Source organism: Cervus canadensis, chromosome 4 (genome assembly GCF_019320065.1).
Source record: "Cervus canadensis isolate Bull #8, Minnesota chromosome 4, ASM1932006v1, whole genome shotgun sequence".
NCBI lineage: Eukaryota > Metazoa > Chordata > Mammalia > Artiodactyla > Cervidae > Cervus > Cervus canadensis.
In genome coordinates, this window is record NC_057389.1 from 76,033,144 (window position 1) to 76,054,870 (window position 21,727).

At 41.7% G+C, this 21,727-nt stretch overlaps 1 protein-coding gene across 4 annotated transcripts in view; it reads left to right on the forward strand.

Moving 5' to 3' along the window:
• LOC122440082 (zinc finger protein 474) overlaps positions 1-21,727 on the forward strand; it is a 61,901-nt gene that overhangs the window by 31,337 nt on the left and 8,837 nt on the right. For 2 of the 4 annotated variants that reach the window (XM_043465888.1, XM_043465889.1), the window contains one exon: positions 3,434-4,676. The exons of 1 other annotated variant lie outside the window; for it this stretch is intronic. In XM_043465888.1, the coding sequence (XP_043321823.1) occupies positions 3,645-4,676 (1,032 nt within the window). In that variant the 5' untranslated portion in view covers positions 3,434-3,644. Of the gene's footprint in view, positions 1-3,433; positions 4,677-11,776; positions 11,871-21,727 lie in introns of those variants that run through there. One more of the 4 variants, XM_043465891.1, reaches the window with a different exon arrangement.

Below are 21,727 nucleotides of genomic sequence, written 5' to 3' on the forward strand. Positions count from 1 at the left end.
GTTTAAGGGGTTTGGATTCTATACTAGCGGAGAAGGGGTCATATATCACACATTTGTTTTGTTTCAAAGAACTAAATTATTTTTTAGAAGAACAAGTAGAACACTTCTACTTGTGTTCTTTCCCCTCTCTTTTAGAGAAATGCCCCCTAATGCTAAGATAGCTTTTAGATTTTCATGGTTATTATATTCATCCTCGTGAGTATGTCTCTCCCTTCCCATGAAGTCCAAAGGGCATGGAAAAATGGCATCATATTGATAAAACATGATGCCTTCCAAGACATTCTTTAAATGGCCTATGTGCAAATATGGTCAAAATGAATAATTCAGGCCAATTGGAGCGAACATTTCTCCATGGATGCTTGGGGTGAAACTGGCTGGCTTTGCAAAGTGGTTCTCTTTATAAACTAGCAACATTGCTTTACAACGTGTCTGGGTGACAAGCCAAATTCTTAAGTGATTTAAGTATATGTAGTTAGTATTTTCTAGCACTTTCACTTTTGGAACTTATAGGAAAGAGCAAATGACCATGACCTTGTTGCATTGCCTTAGCAGAATCGTTGGCAGAAATATCATAAATTTTTCTAGTAAACACCTCAGTCTCCCCAAATTTCACTTGGTCCTAGCTACCTCATTTTCCATACATTGATACCTTTAATCACAATAAGACAATTTTCAGAAGGGTGTTGAAGGAGGAATGAGGATGATTAAAAAAGAAAAGATAGATTCAATGGGCATTTTATGATTCTTTGTCATTTTTTGCTGCAGAGAAAATGCATGAATGCCTGCATGCATGAAGATCCATCCCTAATCAAAGTAAGGACAGGGCTGCAGACTGAATGCCAATCTGGCGCCTTTGGGCAGCCTTCACTTTCACTCTGCACCCACTATTGCACCCCTAATCTCCTCACTCACCATCTGTGGCTAGTAGTACAGATTTTTCTTAAGGATACTGGTGAGATCAGGAAAGGGTATGTTTTGCACATCATACAGAGAATAACTTCATCTAGAAAACCATTCACAGCAAAATAAAATGATCCCTGTTGCTTTAAGGAGAAACACTGTCTTCAGTAACCCTGATTTCTCACCTGCTTTTTCCATCTCAAAGATTTCTCTTCTTCTGTGCCCTATTCCCCTCCTCCCTCTCACCCCTTCCTTCTTCTAAAAGGGAGCATAAAAGCGGGTGAGAGCTTAGTTACCTTCATAAACCCATGGGGCATATGAATTGTACATTAAAATAGGGATAAAAACTTAAGAAGCTCTGTCAGTGGAATTTTAGGCAGAATGAATAATGGAAAGAGTCGAGGACTGGAGCCAAAGAGAGCTGGAATTGATTCCCAGTTCTGTCATTTAGAAACTGACTGTCTTGGGCAAGTTACTTGTCTTTTCTGAGTCATAGTTTATTCATGTGTAAAAATTAAAATAATAATACCTGTCTGATAATCATCTGAGAATTAACTAAAATTATGTATGTAAAAATTAGTACAATGTCTGATGAATAGTTAGCATTCAATAAATATTAGTTATCTTTAACATAAAAGAGATGGATGAATTATTGGAGCAAGTCATGGGGCTTTCTCAGAATTCTCATCTGCGGGAAGCAGCATGGTGAAGAGGGAAGATTGTAAGCAAGTTTAGGGAGGTTTCACAAGTTTAGTTTATTTGATTGCAGTGATTTTTCCTACTTAAATACTTTTGCTATCTGCAACTTCTTGGTATCAGGGAAAATGGGAAACTAAAACAGGAAATCCTTGGTTAATAAATCAGAACCAACAAAGCAGAGTGGTTTGGGGGATTATTTTACCCACGTGCTGTTTAAAATCTAATGAAATAATTTTACTGGATTCTTTGTGTTCTCTAGAGCCACTTTCTCTTTTGGATGGTGATGATCAAGTGATAAATTTTGCTTCTTCAAGCTTCATTTTCTGTGTTGGTCATTCTGTTTGGGGCCAGCACATTCTTTTGTCACATGTGTTAATATCACTGTCTTATTCTGTCAAAATGACGAATACCTTCCGTTTCTATGCCAGACCTGATTTGATAGCCTTAATTGCAAAGATTCACACTTTTCTTGGCACCAAAATGCAGGAACTGAGTGCAGGTCTCACAGCTTTTTGTCCCTTATCAACCACAATGCCTGAACAGAGTTCTGATATAACCAGCACAGCTGTCCTTGGGGTGCTTGAACTCAAGTGTCTGCCGAGGACTGTAGGGTTTAGCCTCAGATCAGGTGCTGCTCCCTCTGTGAATGGGAGCCAATGCTAAAGAACCCCTAATCCAGAGTGAGGTCATCCTTCAGGAAATGAAGAAGGTCCTAAGACTTTTGAAGATAATCTTTCTTGAGCTAGGTTGTAGACTGGGATAAAACTGACTCATGCCTTTCCCCAAGGTAAAAACTCCTTTGGCTTCTGACTGTAATGAGATCTTATCAGCCCTTTCTTCTAGTTTAGGAAGATTGTTGGCCATGTTTTTATTTAAAAAAAGATAGTTTGACAGATGGGTAGATGGATGTCTATAAGAAGATATATCTGTGTAAAACAAGAACGTGAACACAACAGCTGTCAAAAGAACATCAGCTGAAGTCTGAGCATCTTCATCCCAGGGAAGGTGTCCAGACGGACCACCAGGAAGAATAGAGCCCAAGGTTGCATTCTTGTCTTGACAATTACAGCCATAATTTATTAATACTCCAGTCCCATAATAAAGAAGAGTGGATACCTGGTAGGTTAGAAGAAGCTGAACTCATTCTGCAGGCTTCCTGATAATCTTCCTGTTCAAGCTTTAATTACTTCTTCTGCTGGTTCTTAATCTTAGGCTCATGGACACTCAAGAAGTCTGGCCTGTGACTACAGCTCAAGTAAAAGAGAGATCACAACTAAAAATATTTGATAAATTATTTCAATAAAATTAGTTTCACTTGTACTAGTAAGAATTTTATATTTTGCTTTTAAAATTATTATTCTGGGAAGAGGTCCATAGGCTTCAAAGAACTGACAAAGGGATCCATGGCACTAAAAAGAATCCCTAAGGTAATGGAAGGAGGTCTTTTGTACTTGATCCGCAGTTTCATTAATCTAGTTTTCAGAAGCCTCAGTTCTCTCCTGCATGATCTCACCACCATGCCTCTTGGTTCATACCATATGTGTCAAGATGTGCAATAATTGTCCATCTTTCTTTGCAGTATCAAACGAACACTGCTTTTGTTTGATATGGTAACAGTGCAATTCATAACAGAAATGTTTTTCATATTTATTCCAACAGTTACTGAACACATCCTATGTGTAGTTATTATGATAGCCAAAGAGGATGCTCAGTCAAAAAAAATGACTGTTCTTTATCAACTTAAAATATGTGTGTGTGCGTGTGTGCACGTGAATGTGTGTGTGTGTGAATGTGTGTGTGTGCCATAACTTCTTGATTTATATTTCCCCTGCAGATCTTGGAGGCGTCTGAGGTTTCGTGGGGACTTTCCAGCATTCCAGACTGCTGCCCTGCAATGAAGCTGAGTCACAGTCTTTGGGTCTAAGGTACTGGCTACGATGTGGAGCCCCAGGACAGCCAACCTGACTAACCTTCACTCTAAGCAGAAGCCCAAAATGCGTCTGGCCTGAAATCAGAGCAAGCCCTAGAGAAAGCCTTCTTTGTTAATGGAAAGAAAAGAGGAGAAAAGGGTTTCCACATTGCAACAGTCTTTCCACCATTCCAAAGAGCCCACCTTTCTTATAAACCAAGCTGTTCTATTTGGTGAGTCCCATTCTAGCTTCTTGCCAGAAATAGAGCATGACAATCGTGGTGGAAAAATAAAGACGAACCCTCGGAAAAACAGACCTGGAACTGTAATTCTCTCAAAGCAGTCCAGTAGGAGGATTATGTCTGAAAGCCAGCCCAGGCCCCCCGTGATCCCATCCCGCAGGCCTGGGTTCCGGGTGTGCTATATCTGTGGCCGAGAATTTGGGTCCCAATCCCTTGGCATTCACGAACCCCAGTGCCTGGAGAAGTGGCGTGTTGAAAACAGCAAGTTGCCCAAGCACCTGAGGAGGCCAGAACCTTCCAAACCACCGCCTCTCAGTGGAAGTGGGTCCTACAATCTTCAGGCAGCAAATGAGGCAGCCTTCCAGAGTTCCCAGGCTCAGCTGCTGCCCTGTGAGTCCTGCGGCCGCACATTCTTGCCAGACCGGCTTCTTGTTCATCAGAGAAGCTGCAAGCAGAATGTTGAGGGGCCTAGGGCACCAAGCCCGGACAGATCTGATGATCTTGCTGGTCTCAAGAAAGCTTCCAGTGGCATCACAACCCGACCGAGGACTGTCATCTGCTACATCTGTGGGAGGGAATTTGGTACCCTGTCCCTTCCTATCCATGAGCCCCAATGCCTGGAAAAGTGGAAAATAGAAAATGACCAACTCCCCAGGGAGTTCCGCCAGCCACTCCCACAGAAGCCTCAGCCCCTTCCCACTGGACAGCCCAACCACGCAGGGCCACGTCAAAGTCAGCTCGTGTCCTGCCCAAATTGTAGTCGGACCTTTGCCCCCGACCGCCTTCCAGTACACCAGAGAAGTTGTAAAGCTCAACCTAGTGGACCAAAATTTGAGGATTTGACATTAGGGACTAGAGGTGGCCTGAAAGAGTCCACTAATTCCAAGCCTCAGAGGAATATGGCAGCATGTCCTGTGACTGATAAGGTAATTTGTGCCACATAATGCGCATCGGGTAGGCCTGGGGATACATTCTACCTCCAGGGGAATGAGAGAACAATGCCCCCAGAATCAGCTGCCTCATCCCCTAGGATGGTTTTCCTTCAGTGCCCATTTCTGCCTCAGTGAAACCTAAGTTGACCCCCTGTTGGACACCGGGGCTATATCTCCACTGGCATAGCAGATATAAAAATATCCTTGCCCGGTGGGTCCCTGGTCTTCTTTCATTCTGCTGCCTAAAAAAGAGATGGGCTTCTTTCTTCTCTGAATCTCTCATACCAATAATCCTTGGGAGAGATTGTTATTTGAAAATGAGTCAGTAATGCTGTGTCTACATTACAGAGATATAATTCCCATTCCAACAGCCAATATTTATTACTGGTTTATTTTAGTAATCTACCTTAGGAATTCACTTTTGGCAACACTGGGTTATGCTGAGTTTATCGTACTAAAATAGAATCTGTGTCAAAAACCCCAAATGACTTTAGCAGTAATTAAGCACTGAAGCACTTGTAGAAATAAACATGCTCTAAAGTGCAGCACTGGAAAAGACCCTAATGCTGGGAGGGATCGGGGGCAGGAGGAGACGGGGACGACAGAGGATGAGATGGTTGGGTGGTATCACCGACTCGATGGACATGGGTTTGAGTAGACTCTGGGAGTTGGTGATGGACAGGGAGGCCTGCCGTGCTGCAATTCCTGGGGTCGCAAGGAGTCGGACACGACTGAGCGACTGAATTGAACTGAACTGAAAGTGCAGCATGTTTTCTTTTCATGCTTACACGGCTATAGTATATGTGGAATTAACCCCCACGCAGACCAAGAGTCAACTAGGTGTGTTCATGGATCTGGGAAATGCTCAGTTCCTGCTGCTGCTCTGTACCCTATGTTTGGGTCAGATATCAGGCTGTGACCCCTGATTTGGGCAGTTGTAAATAAGCATGACCCTAGGGGTCCCCAGCCTATATAGTGAAGTGTCACTGGGTCTTGACCTGAAATTTCATCATCAATCAGGATTGGGGAAGGTTGCTAATGAGGGTGGCTACCTGCAAGATAAGGTGTGGTCCATGGGCTTCCTTCTGCCATGAAGCCAGGGAAGTGGTTGTCTAGCCACGTGTCACACTTTACAGAACATCAAATCATGAGAAATAGGAGGCAGTCAAGGTCTTCTCTCTATGACTTGCTGCTTGAAACACCCCACCTGGAGGGGTTCTTTAAGTGAACTATTTTCAGGAAACTAGGGTAACCCAAGCTAATGTAAACAGTTAAACCAGACTGATTGGGGGGTGGGAAGGCATCCTTTGTTTTTAGTCCAATTGTTGTTCATTACTTTTTTATTTTTTTATCGCATTACTTGGGCAAATGTCAGGCACGTTTTCCAAACTTCCATGTTTAAAATGAAATGATCTTTCACTTACTGGCTCAGAAGATTCCAAAACAATGATTCTAAAGCCGAAGAGTCAGACTAATGGGCATATTTTCCGATGAACTTGAAAAAAGAACAGCTAGTTTCTTTGCCGAATGAAAACCCAAACTCATAAGTGTGGCATGGGCTTCAGGCTGGTCTCATAAACATGAACTGTTTTTCTCATCTTTTGGCTGTTGCTTTTCTTCCAAAATGTGTGGGGTCTGGATTCAGCGAGCAAAAGAATCCATGTCTTAGAGCCACAAATCAGGAACTCTGGTTAGTGTTCGGACATTCAGCACTGTTTCCTGATTGTATGCATTATCTTTAGATGTTCTCATTACAGAACTTGAGCTAGGGAAGAGTGTGGTCAGAATGCTCATGCTGGTTGTTGTAACACAGACTTTGTGCTCCCAAGAATGGAGCCAGCAGGCTGAGCAGAGCATGTTCTCACTCAGTCACAACTGCTAAAATAGGCTGGCCTGGGCCCCCAGCTTCACAGGAGGATACCTCCTGACTCACTGAGTCATCTGGAGAGGAGACTGTCAGAACGGGAGGCCAGTGATGGCTGTCAGTGACTTTCATGTTTAGATCAGAGGGAGTCCGTCAAAACAAGGGCATCAAGAGGACACGACAGCTATGTCAGAGCATAGCCAACTCTGCTCCTGACCTGAAAAGGCACATGTCAGTGAGAAACTGGCACCCACCACCGTCAGATGTGCGTTGGCCTGTTTGGGGACCACACAGGCTTTAGTGGAGGGCATAGTAAGGTCATCCAACCTAGGGTCCCTTCAGCTGCCAGATCTGGAGCAAGCTAGGGTTCATTAAAATGGAGAAAACTCCCAGGCTTCCAAGAGGAATAAGACCTCTTGAACCAACAGACTTTATTCCTTCCCTTGAAAAGACATTTGCCACTGCATTGCGCTTTCGGCAGAAAGCCTCTCCCAGGGAACGTAGTTTTCTCTTGTGGTTGCGATCGGACTCTATTGCTGTTTTTCTTTTCTTTGTATTATGTAAGATTTAGATAGTGCAGTGAATCGTTCATTTCCATAAAGAAAACGCCCTGTGCGTTATTGGATTTCAGAATTTCATCTGCCTGTGGCGGCCGACTTTTGGCTGACTGTGAGACACGCGCGTAGTTTTTTCAGTTCAGACGTTTGCTTCCTTTCTCCTCGTGCCAGTTAGAACAATTTCCCTCTAGAATCCTTGATCTGACTTCATGTTAGAATCAGCGATCTTGTCCCAGTGTTTTCAGGGGGCTCAATATCACAGTGAACTCAGGTGAGAAAAACATTTTCAGAATTATGACCACAGAACTTTGGAAACAGTTCACTGCAGTTGGGCAACAATGACTGTTTCGCTGGCAGCGTGAGTTACCCTCCGCTCAGAGTGTTCCTCCTGCATCGACTGGCTCGGTTCTCTGATGACAAATGCTCCTGTTACCCTTCGGTCAAATCTAAGCAAACAAACACCGCCGAGATCCCTAAGACAATCCCCCCAACCCGTCATCAATGGGCATTCTGCGCCAGCCCTGCTTTGCCACTCACCACGGGATGGGTTTGAACTTGTCCCGTTGCTTGTCATCCAAAATCTAAGACTGAATTCACTCTCTCTGATTGCAGTGACGTTGTGAAAGACACCAAGCAGTATGAAAGAGGAATGACGTCCACAAAGTGGATTTTTATTTAAAAGGGTTTTCTCTGTCACGTGATGTCAGAGCAGCATCGCACTCCCCCTTTTCCCTCTAGGAGAAGCAAAGCCTGAGCAAGCAATGTTCAATTTAGCAAGATTTTAAAAGTCATGTTACTTGCAGATGAAATTTGATGCATAATGTGGGAAACTAGAGATTATCAGTTTAAAGTTTAACGTGATCCTTTGATTTCTGTTTTAGCAAGCAGTGCCCTCAGTGATGCTGGAAGTGCAAGAATGAAGGTCACTATTGACCCTTATTTTAATATGAGTGGACATGTTTTAATATTTGCCTTTAATATTTGGGGAAAAGTTTGCCCTTTTCTATAAGCTGATAGTATTTCAGTCTTTGACTTAAGGCCTTCCTGGCTAACTGCAACACAGATTGGCAGTTAATTAAATATTACTACAACCCAGAATGAAGGCTTTGTTTAACTACCTTTTATTAGTTACATAATGCTTGGGGTTATTTTCTTAGTATTTTGATGATAACATGTGAAACACTGTTTCTAAAAATCCGATACTATGTTATAAAATAGGCATTATTTTTCTTCAGGGAAGTCTTTTTCTTTTTTTAAGGAAGATTTGTCTCTCTGGATGCAGTTTTAAGCTACCCTTAGCGTCCTAGAGGTCTGAGCTGCAGTCCCGTCAGACACGTCTCCAGAGTCTGGTGCTGCCATCTGCTGTTTTCTTTCAGAGTGCTGTTTTCTTTCAGAGTAATACCTTCCACCCTCAAAAATATTATTTATTGCCTTTCTCTCTGTGTTACTTCCAAATATATTTGAGAACATGCCCTTATAATACAAATTCCATTTATTTAGGACTACAGTTATGTATTTGGTTTAATATCATCAGTGCTGTTCCATCGCTAAGTATCTCATTCTCCAAAGGCAAACCTCTTAGTTAGAAAGTCACAATCAGAGACTCGGAAAGACTCAGAGGGGCAGAGTGGATGGGGTTGCACCTCACGTCGTGCAACACTGTTAAGGTGTGTGTGTGTGTGTATGTGTGTGTGTGTGTGTGTGAGGTAAAAAGTGCTTGTGCTGTGTGCTTAGTCACTCAGTAGTGTCCGACTCTTTGCAACCCCATGGACTGTAGCCCACCAGGTTCCTCTGTCCATGGAATTTTCCAGGCAAGAGTACTGGAGTGGGTGCCAACTTCCCAACCCAGGTAAAAAGTATTTGGAGCTTATTAGGAGGCATGCAATAAAGGGGGATAACTTGTACTGAATGCATTTATGGTCGGTACTTTATATTGATATTCTCATTTTAATCTTCATAATGTTACTATAAGACAGCTATTATCTCCCTACTTGAGGTTTAGCAGCTAACCTAGAGTCACACAATGGGTTCAGTCGTGGGTGTCAGAGCCAGATGTGTCTAACTCCAAAGACCCATACCTTTTATGTCACCAAAGAGAGAAGCTTACGTGTCATACGAAAAGGGTAGGGCTATGCTGCCAGGCTTATGAGTGTTGGTTAAGCAGGGTTAAGAGGACAAAAGTTTGTTCATTCAACAGATCATTCTTGTTAGGCTTTCTTGAGCTTCCATGGTGGCTCAGATGGTAAAGCATCTGCCTGCAATGTGGGAGACCTGGGTTCGATCCCTTGGTCAGGAAGATCCCCTGGAGAAGGAAATGGCAACCCACTCCAGTACTCTTGCCTGGACGGAGGAGCCTGGTAGGCTATAGCCCATGGGGTCGCAAAGAACTGGACACAACTGAGCGACTTCACTTACTTACTTTGGACTAAGTACTAAATGTAGAATCATTAAAAAGACACAGTTCTTGATCTCATGGAGTTTTTAGCCTTATGGAAGAAATGATATGAAATAAATAAAAATAAATATAAAATTTCAAGTTGTAATGTGACAGTCTAATGGTGGGAGGTAGACATTCAGGTTCTTGGTTGGAGAAAACCTCTGGGAGGAAGTGACATTTCAGCTGAGACATGGAAGGTGTGAAAACATTCGCCAAGAGGATGTCGGGGGAAGGGAAAGGCAGGAGGAGGAGACATTCTGGCCAGGAGACATTCTGTGCGAAGGCCTTGAGGTAAGAAAGATCTTAAAATGGAACTAAGAAGTCCACAAGTAGTTAGAGTCAAATTAAGGGAGGGGCAGGCACACACCATAAAGCTGTGGAAACAGCAGAGGTGCCCAGTGGACACAGGGACGCCCGTTATTCAGCTGCTGCAGGAATCCAGGTGAAAGTGGATGAAAGCCTAGCCTAGGGTATTGGTATCAGAGATAGAAATAAGGGATAGTGGGCAGAACCTGATAATAGTTGGGATGTGGAGGAGTAAGGGAGAGGGTTGAGGATGACTCCCAGATTTCTAAATTGAGCAACTGTACAGTTGTATCACTTTCTAAGATGGGAAAAACTTGAGAAACAGATAGGCTGTTGTGGATGAAGACCAGTTGTTCCATTCTGGACGTAACTGAATTCACAACACTTGTGAGACATTTTAAATAGGTCTGAAAGAATGGTGAAAGTTCTACAGTGGGTGGAATTGGGTAAGCACAGAACGCATGTGTAACCAGTGAGGGGTAGGAGGACAGTTTTATTTGCGATGAATGTATATGTCTTAAGTTATTAAACACAACTAACAGACATTGATAGAGGACTATTTCAGCCAAGATAATATCTTAAGACAGTGCAAGCAGATGGAGATCTATTTATACTATATCTCTATCATTCATTGAAAATCATTTTTTGTTATAGTCATTTGTAACTATAAGACTTTATTATTTTCTTCCCAAATAGAAACTAAAATTCCTATGAGACTGGCAAAAAAAAAAAAATGCTTGTGAGACATCTAACTAGATAAGTCAAGCTGAATATATAAGATTGAATCTCAAAAGAGGAAGGGGGCTGGGATATACATTTGTGCATTGTTAATATATATTTAAAGTCATCAGAATGAGTGTAGGGCTCAAAAAATCAACCCAGGACTGACCCTGAAGCATTACAGTATTTAGGGGTTAGAGGAGAAGGAGCTGGAGAATGACTGACTGGAAATGCTGGATGAATGACTTGAGAGTATGGTGCCCTGAGAACTGTGACAGGAGGAAATGTGGAGAATAAGGGTGTGGGGAAAGTATGCAATGCACAGAGGTAGGATGAAGGATGGAGCAAGGTGAATGCCAGAAAGTCTATTTGATTTGGCCATGTGGACTTAGTTTGACAAACTTGGAGAGAACACATTCAGAGTCATGATGTGGGCTGCAGAGTGTATGGGGATATTGGATGTGTTATGAGAGAAATTTGGCTTAGAGATCAGGAGAGAAATAATAGGTAGGCTAGAAATAGAGATTTTCAGTTGAGAGGCTCCCTTAAAAGATGTGAGCTTGTAGACTATATTTGATTCTTTTGGATTAGGAGCCAGTAAAGAGAGGAAGGTTAAAAAAAGCAGGAGAGGGGATAAGAGCAAATGTAAAACCTGAAGGAGAAATGGGAACCAGGGCTGGGGTTCCAACCTGTGAAGTGGAGGGGTTTAGTGCCAGGGGATGTTTCTCTATTTCAGGAGGAGGTTGAATGCAAGTGAAGGCAAGTTTGTAGGCTGTTGGTGGGAAGATAAAGGAGCTACAGTCGGTTAGCTTGTATTTTCTCAGTGAAATGCCAGGTGGGCTTATCAGGACTATCAGATGAGGAGGAGAGATGTGTAAAGAGAGAGAGAAAAGTGAATCTTAAGGGTCTTCTTAGTCCTTTGTCTGTTCATGACTTCGGTTAAACTGAGTTTCTGAAATCAAGACTAAGGCTCCTAGAACCATTTACCTCTGGTTCCTAAACACAAGAATGACTTGGAACACTTCAGAAGTGGTAGAAAAAGTTCAGTGTGGTCCTTCTGGTGGTTCCTACTCATATAGTCATCTTCAGTGGCCCTAGTTCACCTACTCAGACTCAGCAGTGCTGATGTCATGAAAACTAGGCTCGACCTCACAAACCACCCCTTGATGATGCTGCCAGCTGGGCCACTAAGAGCCGGCCCCACATGCCATTTCTTCATCTTTTCTTGGTGCCAACCATGCCTGAAAATCAGGGCAGCATTCTAGGATCCCACGGCTCTCAGGTGAACTAAGCGCAACCTTAAGGTAACAAGACCATTCTCTTCTGCACTGATGGCTCTAGAAGCCAAATCAAAGGACTCTATGTGTGTATACAGCGTGTGTGAATTGTGTGTTGAGGGTGAGAGTTACACATTTTAGAGCAACAGCATCATCAGTGAAATTGATATATAGCTTCCTAACATAGAAATTTGAAAATAATACTCACCTATATAAATTCACCGACTCGATGGGCATGAGCTTGAGTAAACTCCGGGAGTTGGTGATGGACAGGGAGGCCTGGTGTGCTGCGATTCACAGGGTCGCAAAGAGTCGGACACGACTGAGCAACTGAACTGAACTGATACAAATTATACTCTAACATATTCATTTTTTAAATTTAATTTAATTTTTATTATATTTATTTTTTAATTGAAGGATAATTGCTTTACAGAATTGTGTTGGTTTCTGTCAAACATATTCATTTCTAAAAGTAAGCCTCAAATTATAATTATATATCACATAGCCATAGAGAGAGAGGCCATAATAGATATAGCTACCTCTCTCAGAGCCCAAAGATGAAAGCAACAATAGATGGTCATGTATGTAACAAGAGGTGCTCCAGTATGTGCCTTTCTGCTTCTCTGAAAAGAAAAATACTGATTGTAACCTCTGTGAAAGGAGAGGATCACATATTACAAATTCAAATATTATTTCAAGCCTAAAATGAACAGAACTACAATATGCTGTACTCTCAAGGAATTTATCTGGCTTAAACGATTTCATGTGTCTTCCTAAGCCTCCTCTCCATGTTACCCTCATCTCCCTTCTTCCAGTCCCAAACACACACACATCCACATTTTCCAGTGATAGATGCTTAGGAAACCTTTATGTAATGACTGAATGGATATACATAGTTCTTAGAAATCCATATTCCAAGGTCAACAATTAAAATCTCTCCCCAAATTCTTAGCACTCCACCAAAGGCAGTGTGACTCAACCTTGTAAAAGTTCCGTTGAAATGGAGGTAGTTGTCTTATGAACAGGCTTTCACTGCTAGATGTGAGGACAAGTACAACTTTATGAAGAACAAAATCATTGAGAGAATTTGACATAGGGCTAATTCTTTTACTTTCCCTTTATATTATGTAACTCATCTCCTTCTTACATCCATTGTCTCTTTCACATATTTATCTTTCTGAGGCTATTATAGGCAGAGAAGCTTTATTGTTTGGTCACTAAGTCATGTCCAACTCTTTTGTGACCTCATGGACTGTAGCCCACCACGCTCCCTTGTTCGTGGGATTTCCCAGGCAAGAGTAGTGGGTCACCGTCTCCTTCTCCAGGGCATCTTCCCAACCTAGGTATCAAACCTGCGTCTCTTGCATTGGCAGGCAGATTCTTTACCACTAAGCTACCAGGGAAGCCCTATAGGGAGAAAGAGGACCTGCAAAATTGAAGAAGGGTCTAATAAATGGAGGAACTCAACGAATTTCCAATAATCCTACTCCACGCATCAACTCTGATGCCATGATCCTGTCATTAAAAGTCCCTAAGCAACTTTCACATCTACCTTTGTTTAAGCAGAGAAGGTAAAAACATAAAGAGATCACTTGTCCCAAACTAAAGCTTCAGGAAATCAGAGATCGAGGGAAGATAGAGAGAGGAAAGGGAGAGATTGGAACCAAAAACTGATAAGAAAGGAGAAGACAACAAATAACAAAACTGTTTCTTAAGGATAGAATCCTTTCTGTCTTACATCCAAGATGATATCTTTCTTCTTTTCATTGGAAAACTTCTTTCCTGGGCCTTTCCCAGAGCTGGGGGCCCTCTAGCATACAAGCTGTAGACAAAGCAGGCTTCGGAAATAACTGCTCCCATGTTCCAGGTCAGATAGTGCCCCTGCTGTCCTTTATTTTTTCCCTCAAACTTTAGAAGCTGGAAAAACTGAGTGCCTGCCACAATTATTAGGTTTCTTCTGTCTTCCCCCATTGCTTCGTTTTACCCATGACCCGGAAGCCGTCTGAATATGAAGGTCAGGCTTGGAGCCAAACTGAAGAGCCCAGGAATCAAACAGCAGGGCTACACCCATTTTCTTCAGGGAAAGTTGTTCTTACCAGACTTTGCCAAGAGGTTGAATCCACACCAAAAACACCTCACTTTTCAACCAATATCTTTCCAAGGGATCAGGAAAAAAAAAAAAAAAAACCACTTTTATCTCAAATGTGAAAAGAAAAAAGAAAAGGAAAAAACTTTAGCTAAGAAACTGTATTCCTTTCATAAACAGAAGCTCTCATTTGGATTTCATTCTTTGACTTCTATTTTTCAGCCTTTGTTATCTCAGGACGAGCAAGTAAATAACTAAAATGCCAAGCATATATTCAAAATACCAATAGTTTGTTTTTGAAAATCAGGTACATGAAAATCCTCTAATGTTAACAGCGTTTCCAAATGAATGGCCAAGTCTTTCTTATTGTCAAAAGGAGCAAAACAAATCCCCAGATCACATGTAGCAGACTCTTTAATAGTTGGCCAATAGACAGGCTGGATTGGAAAATTCCTTTACGTGGCATCCAGTGATTTCCAAAAACAATTTAATTTCAAACAACGATCCTTCCAGATGTGACATTTGGGTAAAATTGTTTGAAAACACTAGAAGTAAATGTGAAATACCAGTGGTTTTTAGACAATCAAACTGCAATTGTTGAGGTTTGAGACTGAACTACACAGTTACTCCTATATAGTAAAATGCTATTGATACTTTTTCTGCATATGTAGGACATGCCTGGGGGGAATGGAAACTTGATTATACACTTTTAAGCTCAGTCAGTTTGATTGAAATTGTTTTAAATGGCCGCAGGCAAAGTTCTGACTTTGGGAACGGCTTTGGATCACCTGGATCTCCTTTCTCTTTCATCACCTTCAGCATCCTCTTCTACCCTTCACAACCCCTGTCCTTTGATATTGTTGGAAGGGGGTTGGGAAAATCTGATAAAATTCTTCATAGAAAACTCTCATAGGACTATTTGCATTTTGAAAGAGGATCTGGCTGGGTGGGGGGAGGGGGGAACAGTTTAATCCAAAGGAATGAGTTTTTGAGGTAATCCAGAGAGCAGAAGTAGGAATTTTGTGGATTTCTCTCAAATCCCATGCAATGGCTGACTCTGCATGATATTCAGCTGACCGTGGATGACCTTCCCCCTCATGTTTCTAGAAGCTGCAGAAATCAAACAGATCTGGAATCAGATGACAGATACACAGTGAAATCACACATCTCTGAACAAATGATTTCTCCTTACCTCAGTTCCTCGCAGCAAGAGGTTAAACATGAGAATACCTGCGAAGAACCTGGGATCATGTCTGACGAACAACCACATGTCAATACCTCCCTGTTTCCTTCACAGTGGCAGTGCAGGCCGCCTGAAGACCTAATGGCTGGGTGAAAAGCAACCTTACCATTTACTAACAGCTCAGTACCTCAGTCTCCTGGTCTGTAAAGTGGGAATACTGCATTTTATCCAGAGCATTATTGTGAGAAGTATTAAGATAAATCATCGTTAAGTGCTTACTACAGGGACTGGCACTTAGAAAGTGCCTCGTAATTGTTAGCTGCTTCTTGGTCATTTTTGATATTGGGACATACACAAGGATTCCTTTCTATTTTATATTGGAGTATGGTTGCTTTCCCAGTGGCACTAGTGGTAAAGAATCCACCTGCCAGTGCAGGAGACACAAGAGTTGCAGATTCTATCCCTGGGATGGAACAATCCCCTGGAGGAGGGCACGGCAACAGTCAGTATTCTTGAGTGGAGAATCCCATGGACAGAGGAGCTTGGCGGACTACAGTGCATGGGGCCACAGAGAGTCAGACCCTACTGAACGACTGAGCCCTCAAGCAAGCTTTACAATATTGTGTTAATTTCCACTGTACAGCAAAGTGAATCAGCTATATGCATACACACATCCCCACTTCCTTGGATTTTCTTCCCCTTTAGTTCACCACAGAGCACTGAGCAGAGGTCCCTGTGCCGTACAATCCGTTCTCAGTTGTCTATTTTATACATAGTAGTGCATATATGCCAATCGCAAATCTCCCAATCCCTTCCAACCCCTCCTCCCCTCTTGGTAGCCATACTTCTGTTCTCCATGTCTTACACTAGAATTTCTAAGAGGTTTTGCTCTTTTTTCCTCAAGTATAAGGAAGAAAAACTTTCCCACTTATTTCCCCATCTGACCTCATGGCATGCTATGATATGCCTTGTGCACTCACCACAAACATTTCAATTATTTGGCCTAATAGAAGGGATAAGGAGTGTGGAAAATCTAAAACAGAAGCTATGGCCCAAATTCTTTATGTTCATTTTGTCAAGCAGAAAGAGGAACGCTGTGAATGGAACGACACCCATTCAAAAGGTGCACAGTCACAGAACAATTCCCTCAGGCCTTGGCAGGGTGGTCCCTGCTTTAGACAACCTGGGTTCCAGCTAGAAGTGAGGGAAGCAAAAAATCCTCCAGCAAGTAAATGACTTGAGGGTCGTGCACAGTTCCTGCGTGCTCTTGTGCTCTTGGACTCTCCTGCCTTCATAGAGGGGCTTGTTTTGCCTATGGATAGGTTTCTAGCTTCCTGTCAAATTCTGTTCTCAATTGCCGAAGTGCTTATATTCAAAGAGAGCAGGGAAATTTCAGTGTGACAATCACTAATATATTGCTGCCTACTTATTTTCTAAAGCGGCTGCCCTACTTCTTAAATTCCAGAGCCAGAGGTTCATTCCTTTGACTCAAAGCACTGATTCCATAGGAAATCCCAGCTAAAATGCAAAGATCCCCTAGATAGCGAGCAAACCATGTCTAGCCGCTGGCACATTATGCAAATTAACTAAGTTTAGCTCATTTCTTAGAAATTAAATAGAAGGCAAATACCTTTTGTTGAGATAAGTGGGACACCCTGAATATTCACTGAAAGGACTGATGCTGCAGCTGAATTTCAGTTCCAATATTTTGGCCACCTGACGCAAAGAGCCAACTCATTGGAAAAGACTGATGCTGGGAAAGATTGAGGGCAGGAGAAGAAGGAGGCGACAGAGGCTGAGATGGTGGGATGGCATCACTGACTCAATGGACATGAGTTTGTGCAAACTCCGGGAGATGGTGAAGGACAGGGAAGCCTGGCATGCTGTAGTCCATGGGTTCGCAAAGAGTTGGACATAACTGAGAGACTGAACAACAACAAAGTTGAAGAGAGAGTGGGAAAACAGGCTGCTCAGTCACAAGCTCATATGCTTTCAGGGTTTGGCAGCTGCATGTAGGGCCATAGCGCGTGGTGGAGAGTACAGTATCCATGAGAGTAAGTCCCACCTAAGGATATTCACGTTTGAAACTTCTAAGAGCATCATGCCAGTCAAATAAAACATGAATGTCCATTGGCTGAAACTGTGCTGAGTCCATCAGTTTACAGTCTGAAATCCAGAATATGAAGCAGAGAGGAGGTAGTTCTATGGTGTAGCCCGGGTGAGATGCTGTAAAGAGGACAGCCTTGTCACAAAGGACCCATGACACGACCCACAGAGTTGTGTAGTTGAGCACAGGGGCCAGGCACACAGGCTTCATGCCGGGGCTCAGGGTAACTCAGCTGCCAAACACCATCTGGATCACCTGTGGGAGACTCCAGAGCAGTGAGGCCTTTCTTGTGGGTCAGATATCTGGGAGCCAAAGCTTCTAAGAATTTTCAGGACCACAAAGAAGTCCAGGATTCTAGAGAGGTTTCCCATCTGGAGCACAATCTTCGGAACTAATCGGTGTGAGTTCTAATATATCAATGGGCAGAGAGGTCAAGAAGGCTTACTCTAGGCAGCAAGTCCCTTTCTTCCCTTGTTTCTTGACTAATTTCAAGGGGAATGGACTCTGTGCACCCCAGTTAGGGGTCTGTCAACCCAACTTACTGCCTCAGGCAAAGAGCTTAGGGAAAAAATTAAAAATATTTCCCAAATAAAGGTGGTGAATTTAAGTACAATCATTCCCACCGTTAGGGCTAGTTCTGATTCTGTCTCCAGCACAGTGCCTGGCACATGGCCTGTAATCAGAGTGTTCTTCCTCAACAGCAGCATCTGGGCTACACTTGAACCACCTCCTGAGTTGCGGTCCTTTCTTCCCAGTGCGTTTCCAGTTAATGCCAGTCTCATCTGCCGACTGAATCTCAGCCATGTTTTCAGCAGAGGTCTCTGGTTTCTTTCTGGTCCCAGTGCAACTTCAATATCAATATTTAGAACAATTGCTTTATTGGCTTTCCTGAAGTTGAAATGTCTATGATTCAACCCAGATACGTGCAGAAATGACCAGACTGTGCTCATGACCAGTCACACTCCATCTGAGATACTAAGTGCACACCAGCCTCCAGGGCCGATTCTAGGCCATGTCCTGAGACAGGAGGGCAAGGATAGTGCTGCGTATGCTTTCCCATGGTCACCATTTTAAACTATTACATCTAGTGACTTGCATCGTTACAGATTAATGATCACAACTAAGATGGTTTGAAAGTGTCTTAAGGTGGGTCACTTTTTCCTATTTTGACTCAAAGTGGTGGTTCGGGGCACAAAGACTGTTTCCTTTCCAGGATGTTCCCACACTTCTAGTTTCCCTGATCTCTTTTTGACTCAGGTTAATCAGTGTCCACAAATGAACACAGGGCATGTGGCTGTGTTGTTACAGGGATGTTATCATGCAACCTAGAAGGGGAAAAAAGGACCATCAAACTTGCAGTAGTGTTTGTTTCTAAGTAATGTGTGAAATGTGTTACTTGGGGGAAAGAGCCTGGCATTTTATTTACATACATATTTGGTAATAAAGACATCTTTTACATTTCGATATGGCTGCTTTGGCCCAGCCCCACTAAACTAGCCTCTCCAAAACCAGCAAGCTAGATACTTCAATGACAGCAAATAAATCCAGCTAACTGCAGCCTTCCAATGTGCAAATGTGGGAGGTTTCCTTTGTTCCCTGGTAGCAGGTAGATAATTATACCTGTGACCTTTTAGAGGCACAGGGTGGGAAAGCATTTGGGAGGCTGAATGTTAGACAATAATTTCTCAGTCCAGTCACAGTTGGCAACATAGACCCCAAGGAATGGTTCAGTCCATGCATCCCCCAAACCAACTTTTTGACTGTCACTTTTCAACACAAGATGGCTCATACCTTACAAGTCTCATCCAGTTATTTGTGAATTCATTTTTTGGTGAATGCAAGCAAGCCAGGGAAACAAGTCTGAATAAAATAAAACGATCAGGAAGAGCTATCTTATGTTATGGTGGAAACAGACTTGTGCTAAATCCTGTGTTCAGATTATTTTTCCAGGCCTTTGTAACTGAATTCTAGGATTTCAGTTAAGTTGCATCATGCAAGTATTTAACTAATATATTCAACTATAAACGATTGACAAAATAAGATAACATTATTGGAATAATGTAATTTAAGATAGTCAATATTTTCATTTTGCATTGTATATTGATTTTATTCTATGCAAAGCTGTATTCATTCCTAATGTTAATTTTAATGCCAATTACTAACTGGTTATACTACTAAACTGTATTATATACAACACCTTAAATATCATCACCATCAGTCATTTCAGAAAGTAATTTGGACTCCACTTGATTTTTCCTTTTAGAACTGATTTTATTACCTAATCTCTGCCTAAGTTTTGACTCTGAAGTTGATTTTTTTATTGTTTTATTATTCTTATTAAAATGACACAAGTTCATTATAAAAATTCAAGCTGTTATAAAAGTATAAAATTAGCATAAAAATGACCCACAATTTAGGTTGACCTTAGTGAATATCATTCCAGACATCTGTCTATGTAAATAACATATAGACATGCATATTTTCATTGAAGTGAGGTCATCATATCGAAGTTATTATGATAAAGATAATATATTTAATTGAATTCGACCGTAAGAGCCAAATCAAACTGATGATATTGCTGAACTTCAGAAAAATATTTCTTCACTAAAAGAGTGTTCGTTTTTAAAGGACCCACCAATGTTAAAAAACAAAGATAAATTATTAAAGAATTTGTTTTAAGTTTTCACTCCATATTTTAATATTATACTGATTTAATTGACTGTTTGCCATGAAAGTCGGAGAATTTAGTATCATTAGCATCCTTTCACCTCTCCCTCCCTCCTCAATTTTTGTAAGGTATTTTTCTCAAGACATGTTGTTTCTCTATTCTCTTTTCTAATCATAATTTCTATAGTCATTTTACCTTAGTTCTGTGTTTAAATGGATTCATTGCCAGTCTTACAAATTCATATTTCTCCATATGGTTTCACAGTTTCAGTATTTCTAAGCTTTATTTTTGCTGTTTTGGTTTCATCTCTTGATTGCTTATATTTTATGAATTGATGTTTTTCAAAAGTGTCTGTGTAGTTTATTGACTAAACAGGGACGTTTGAGAGAGTAAAAGAGGGCACTATTAATATTAGTCAAGACAACAGGTACATTAGGGACTTTTACACAAAGCAGAACTTAATACCTTCCTAAAGTCAGAGGTGGTATATTTCACAAGTTCTTGCAGCCACTCAGTACTTTTAGAGGCATTTAAATGGTGCCAAATGATGCCTTGCACAAAGGAGCATCTATTTGAAAGGAAAAGTTTGGCTCTGACCAAAGGCCCAACCATTCCCTTCATGGGACTAATGGATGGGCTTTAGGGAGTCCACCAGTCATTCTAAGTCATATCCATGGTTCTCCATACATGTATGATTTCTGGGGAGATGGCCATTCCACCATTAGATTTTCAAAGGGGCTAATGGCTCCATATATGTTACTAATTGATATTTTACAACATATCTCCCCAAAGTTACATCGTTGGAGAATGTTCTCCTAACTCTCCTATAAATAACACCACACAACTATAATTTCACTTATTACTACTTAGTATTTATTGTGTGGTTAATATAAGAAATGACCAAGTGTAGAGTGTTTCTGATCCTCTGTAAAACTGCTAGTAATAAATTTGTGTGTGTGCTGTGTGCTGAGTCATGTCCAACTCTTTGCGGCCCCCTGGACAGTAGTCCACCAGGCTCCTCTGTCCGTGGAATTTCCCAGGCGAGAATACTAGAGTGGGCTGCCATTTCCTACCCCAAAGGATCTTCCCGACCCAGGGATCAATCCAGCATTGCTTGCATCTCCTGCATTGGCAGATGGATTCTTTACCACTGTGCCACCTGGAAAGCCTCAATAATAACTTCCACTTTAGTTTTTAATATCTCTTTCAATAAGGTTCATGCAATAGTAGTTAATGTTAGGACTATTTTTTCCTTCTGACCAGTTATTATAGGTCCTTTTATAAGCTCTATTAGCTATTTAGTTGTGTGGTTCACTGTGGTTTTCTTTCTGCCTGAACACTTAGGGAGGTCATTGAAAGCTATTTGAAATGATTTGAAATAGGTATTCTAGTCTAGGTTTTCTGGAACTATGTCCATTCCTCTTCTATCAACACCTCTCAAGGTTATCCACTAAACCACTCTTTTCTAGATCCTTATTCTTTCCCTTTTGACTCAATGTGATATTGCAAACTAAAAACAAATGGATGGATGACAGGTCATCTACACTGATGAGGAGGAAAGCTGTTAAATGTCCACTTCCCTTTGTGTTGCATAGTCTTGGCCTAAAAGATGGAACATGAGGCATTCCTGACAGAGAAAAGACATTAACTAAAGAGAAAAAAAAGGCTGCATGGAAAATAGAATAATAATTCCAATAGTGGCCAGAAAAATGATTAAAAACATATGAAAGTTAGTTGAAAGAAATATACACATATGAAAACTTCCCCTGAAGTGTTCAATTGCCTCTGGCTACATCCAACCTAAACAGACTTTCCCAGGACACTGAAAGAACAAGAACAA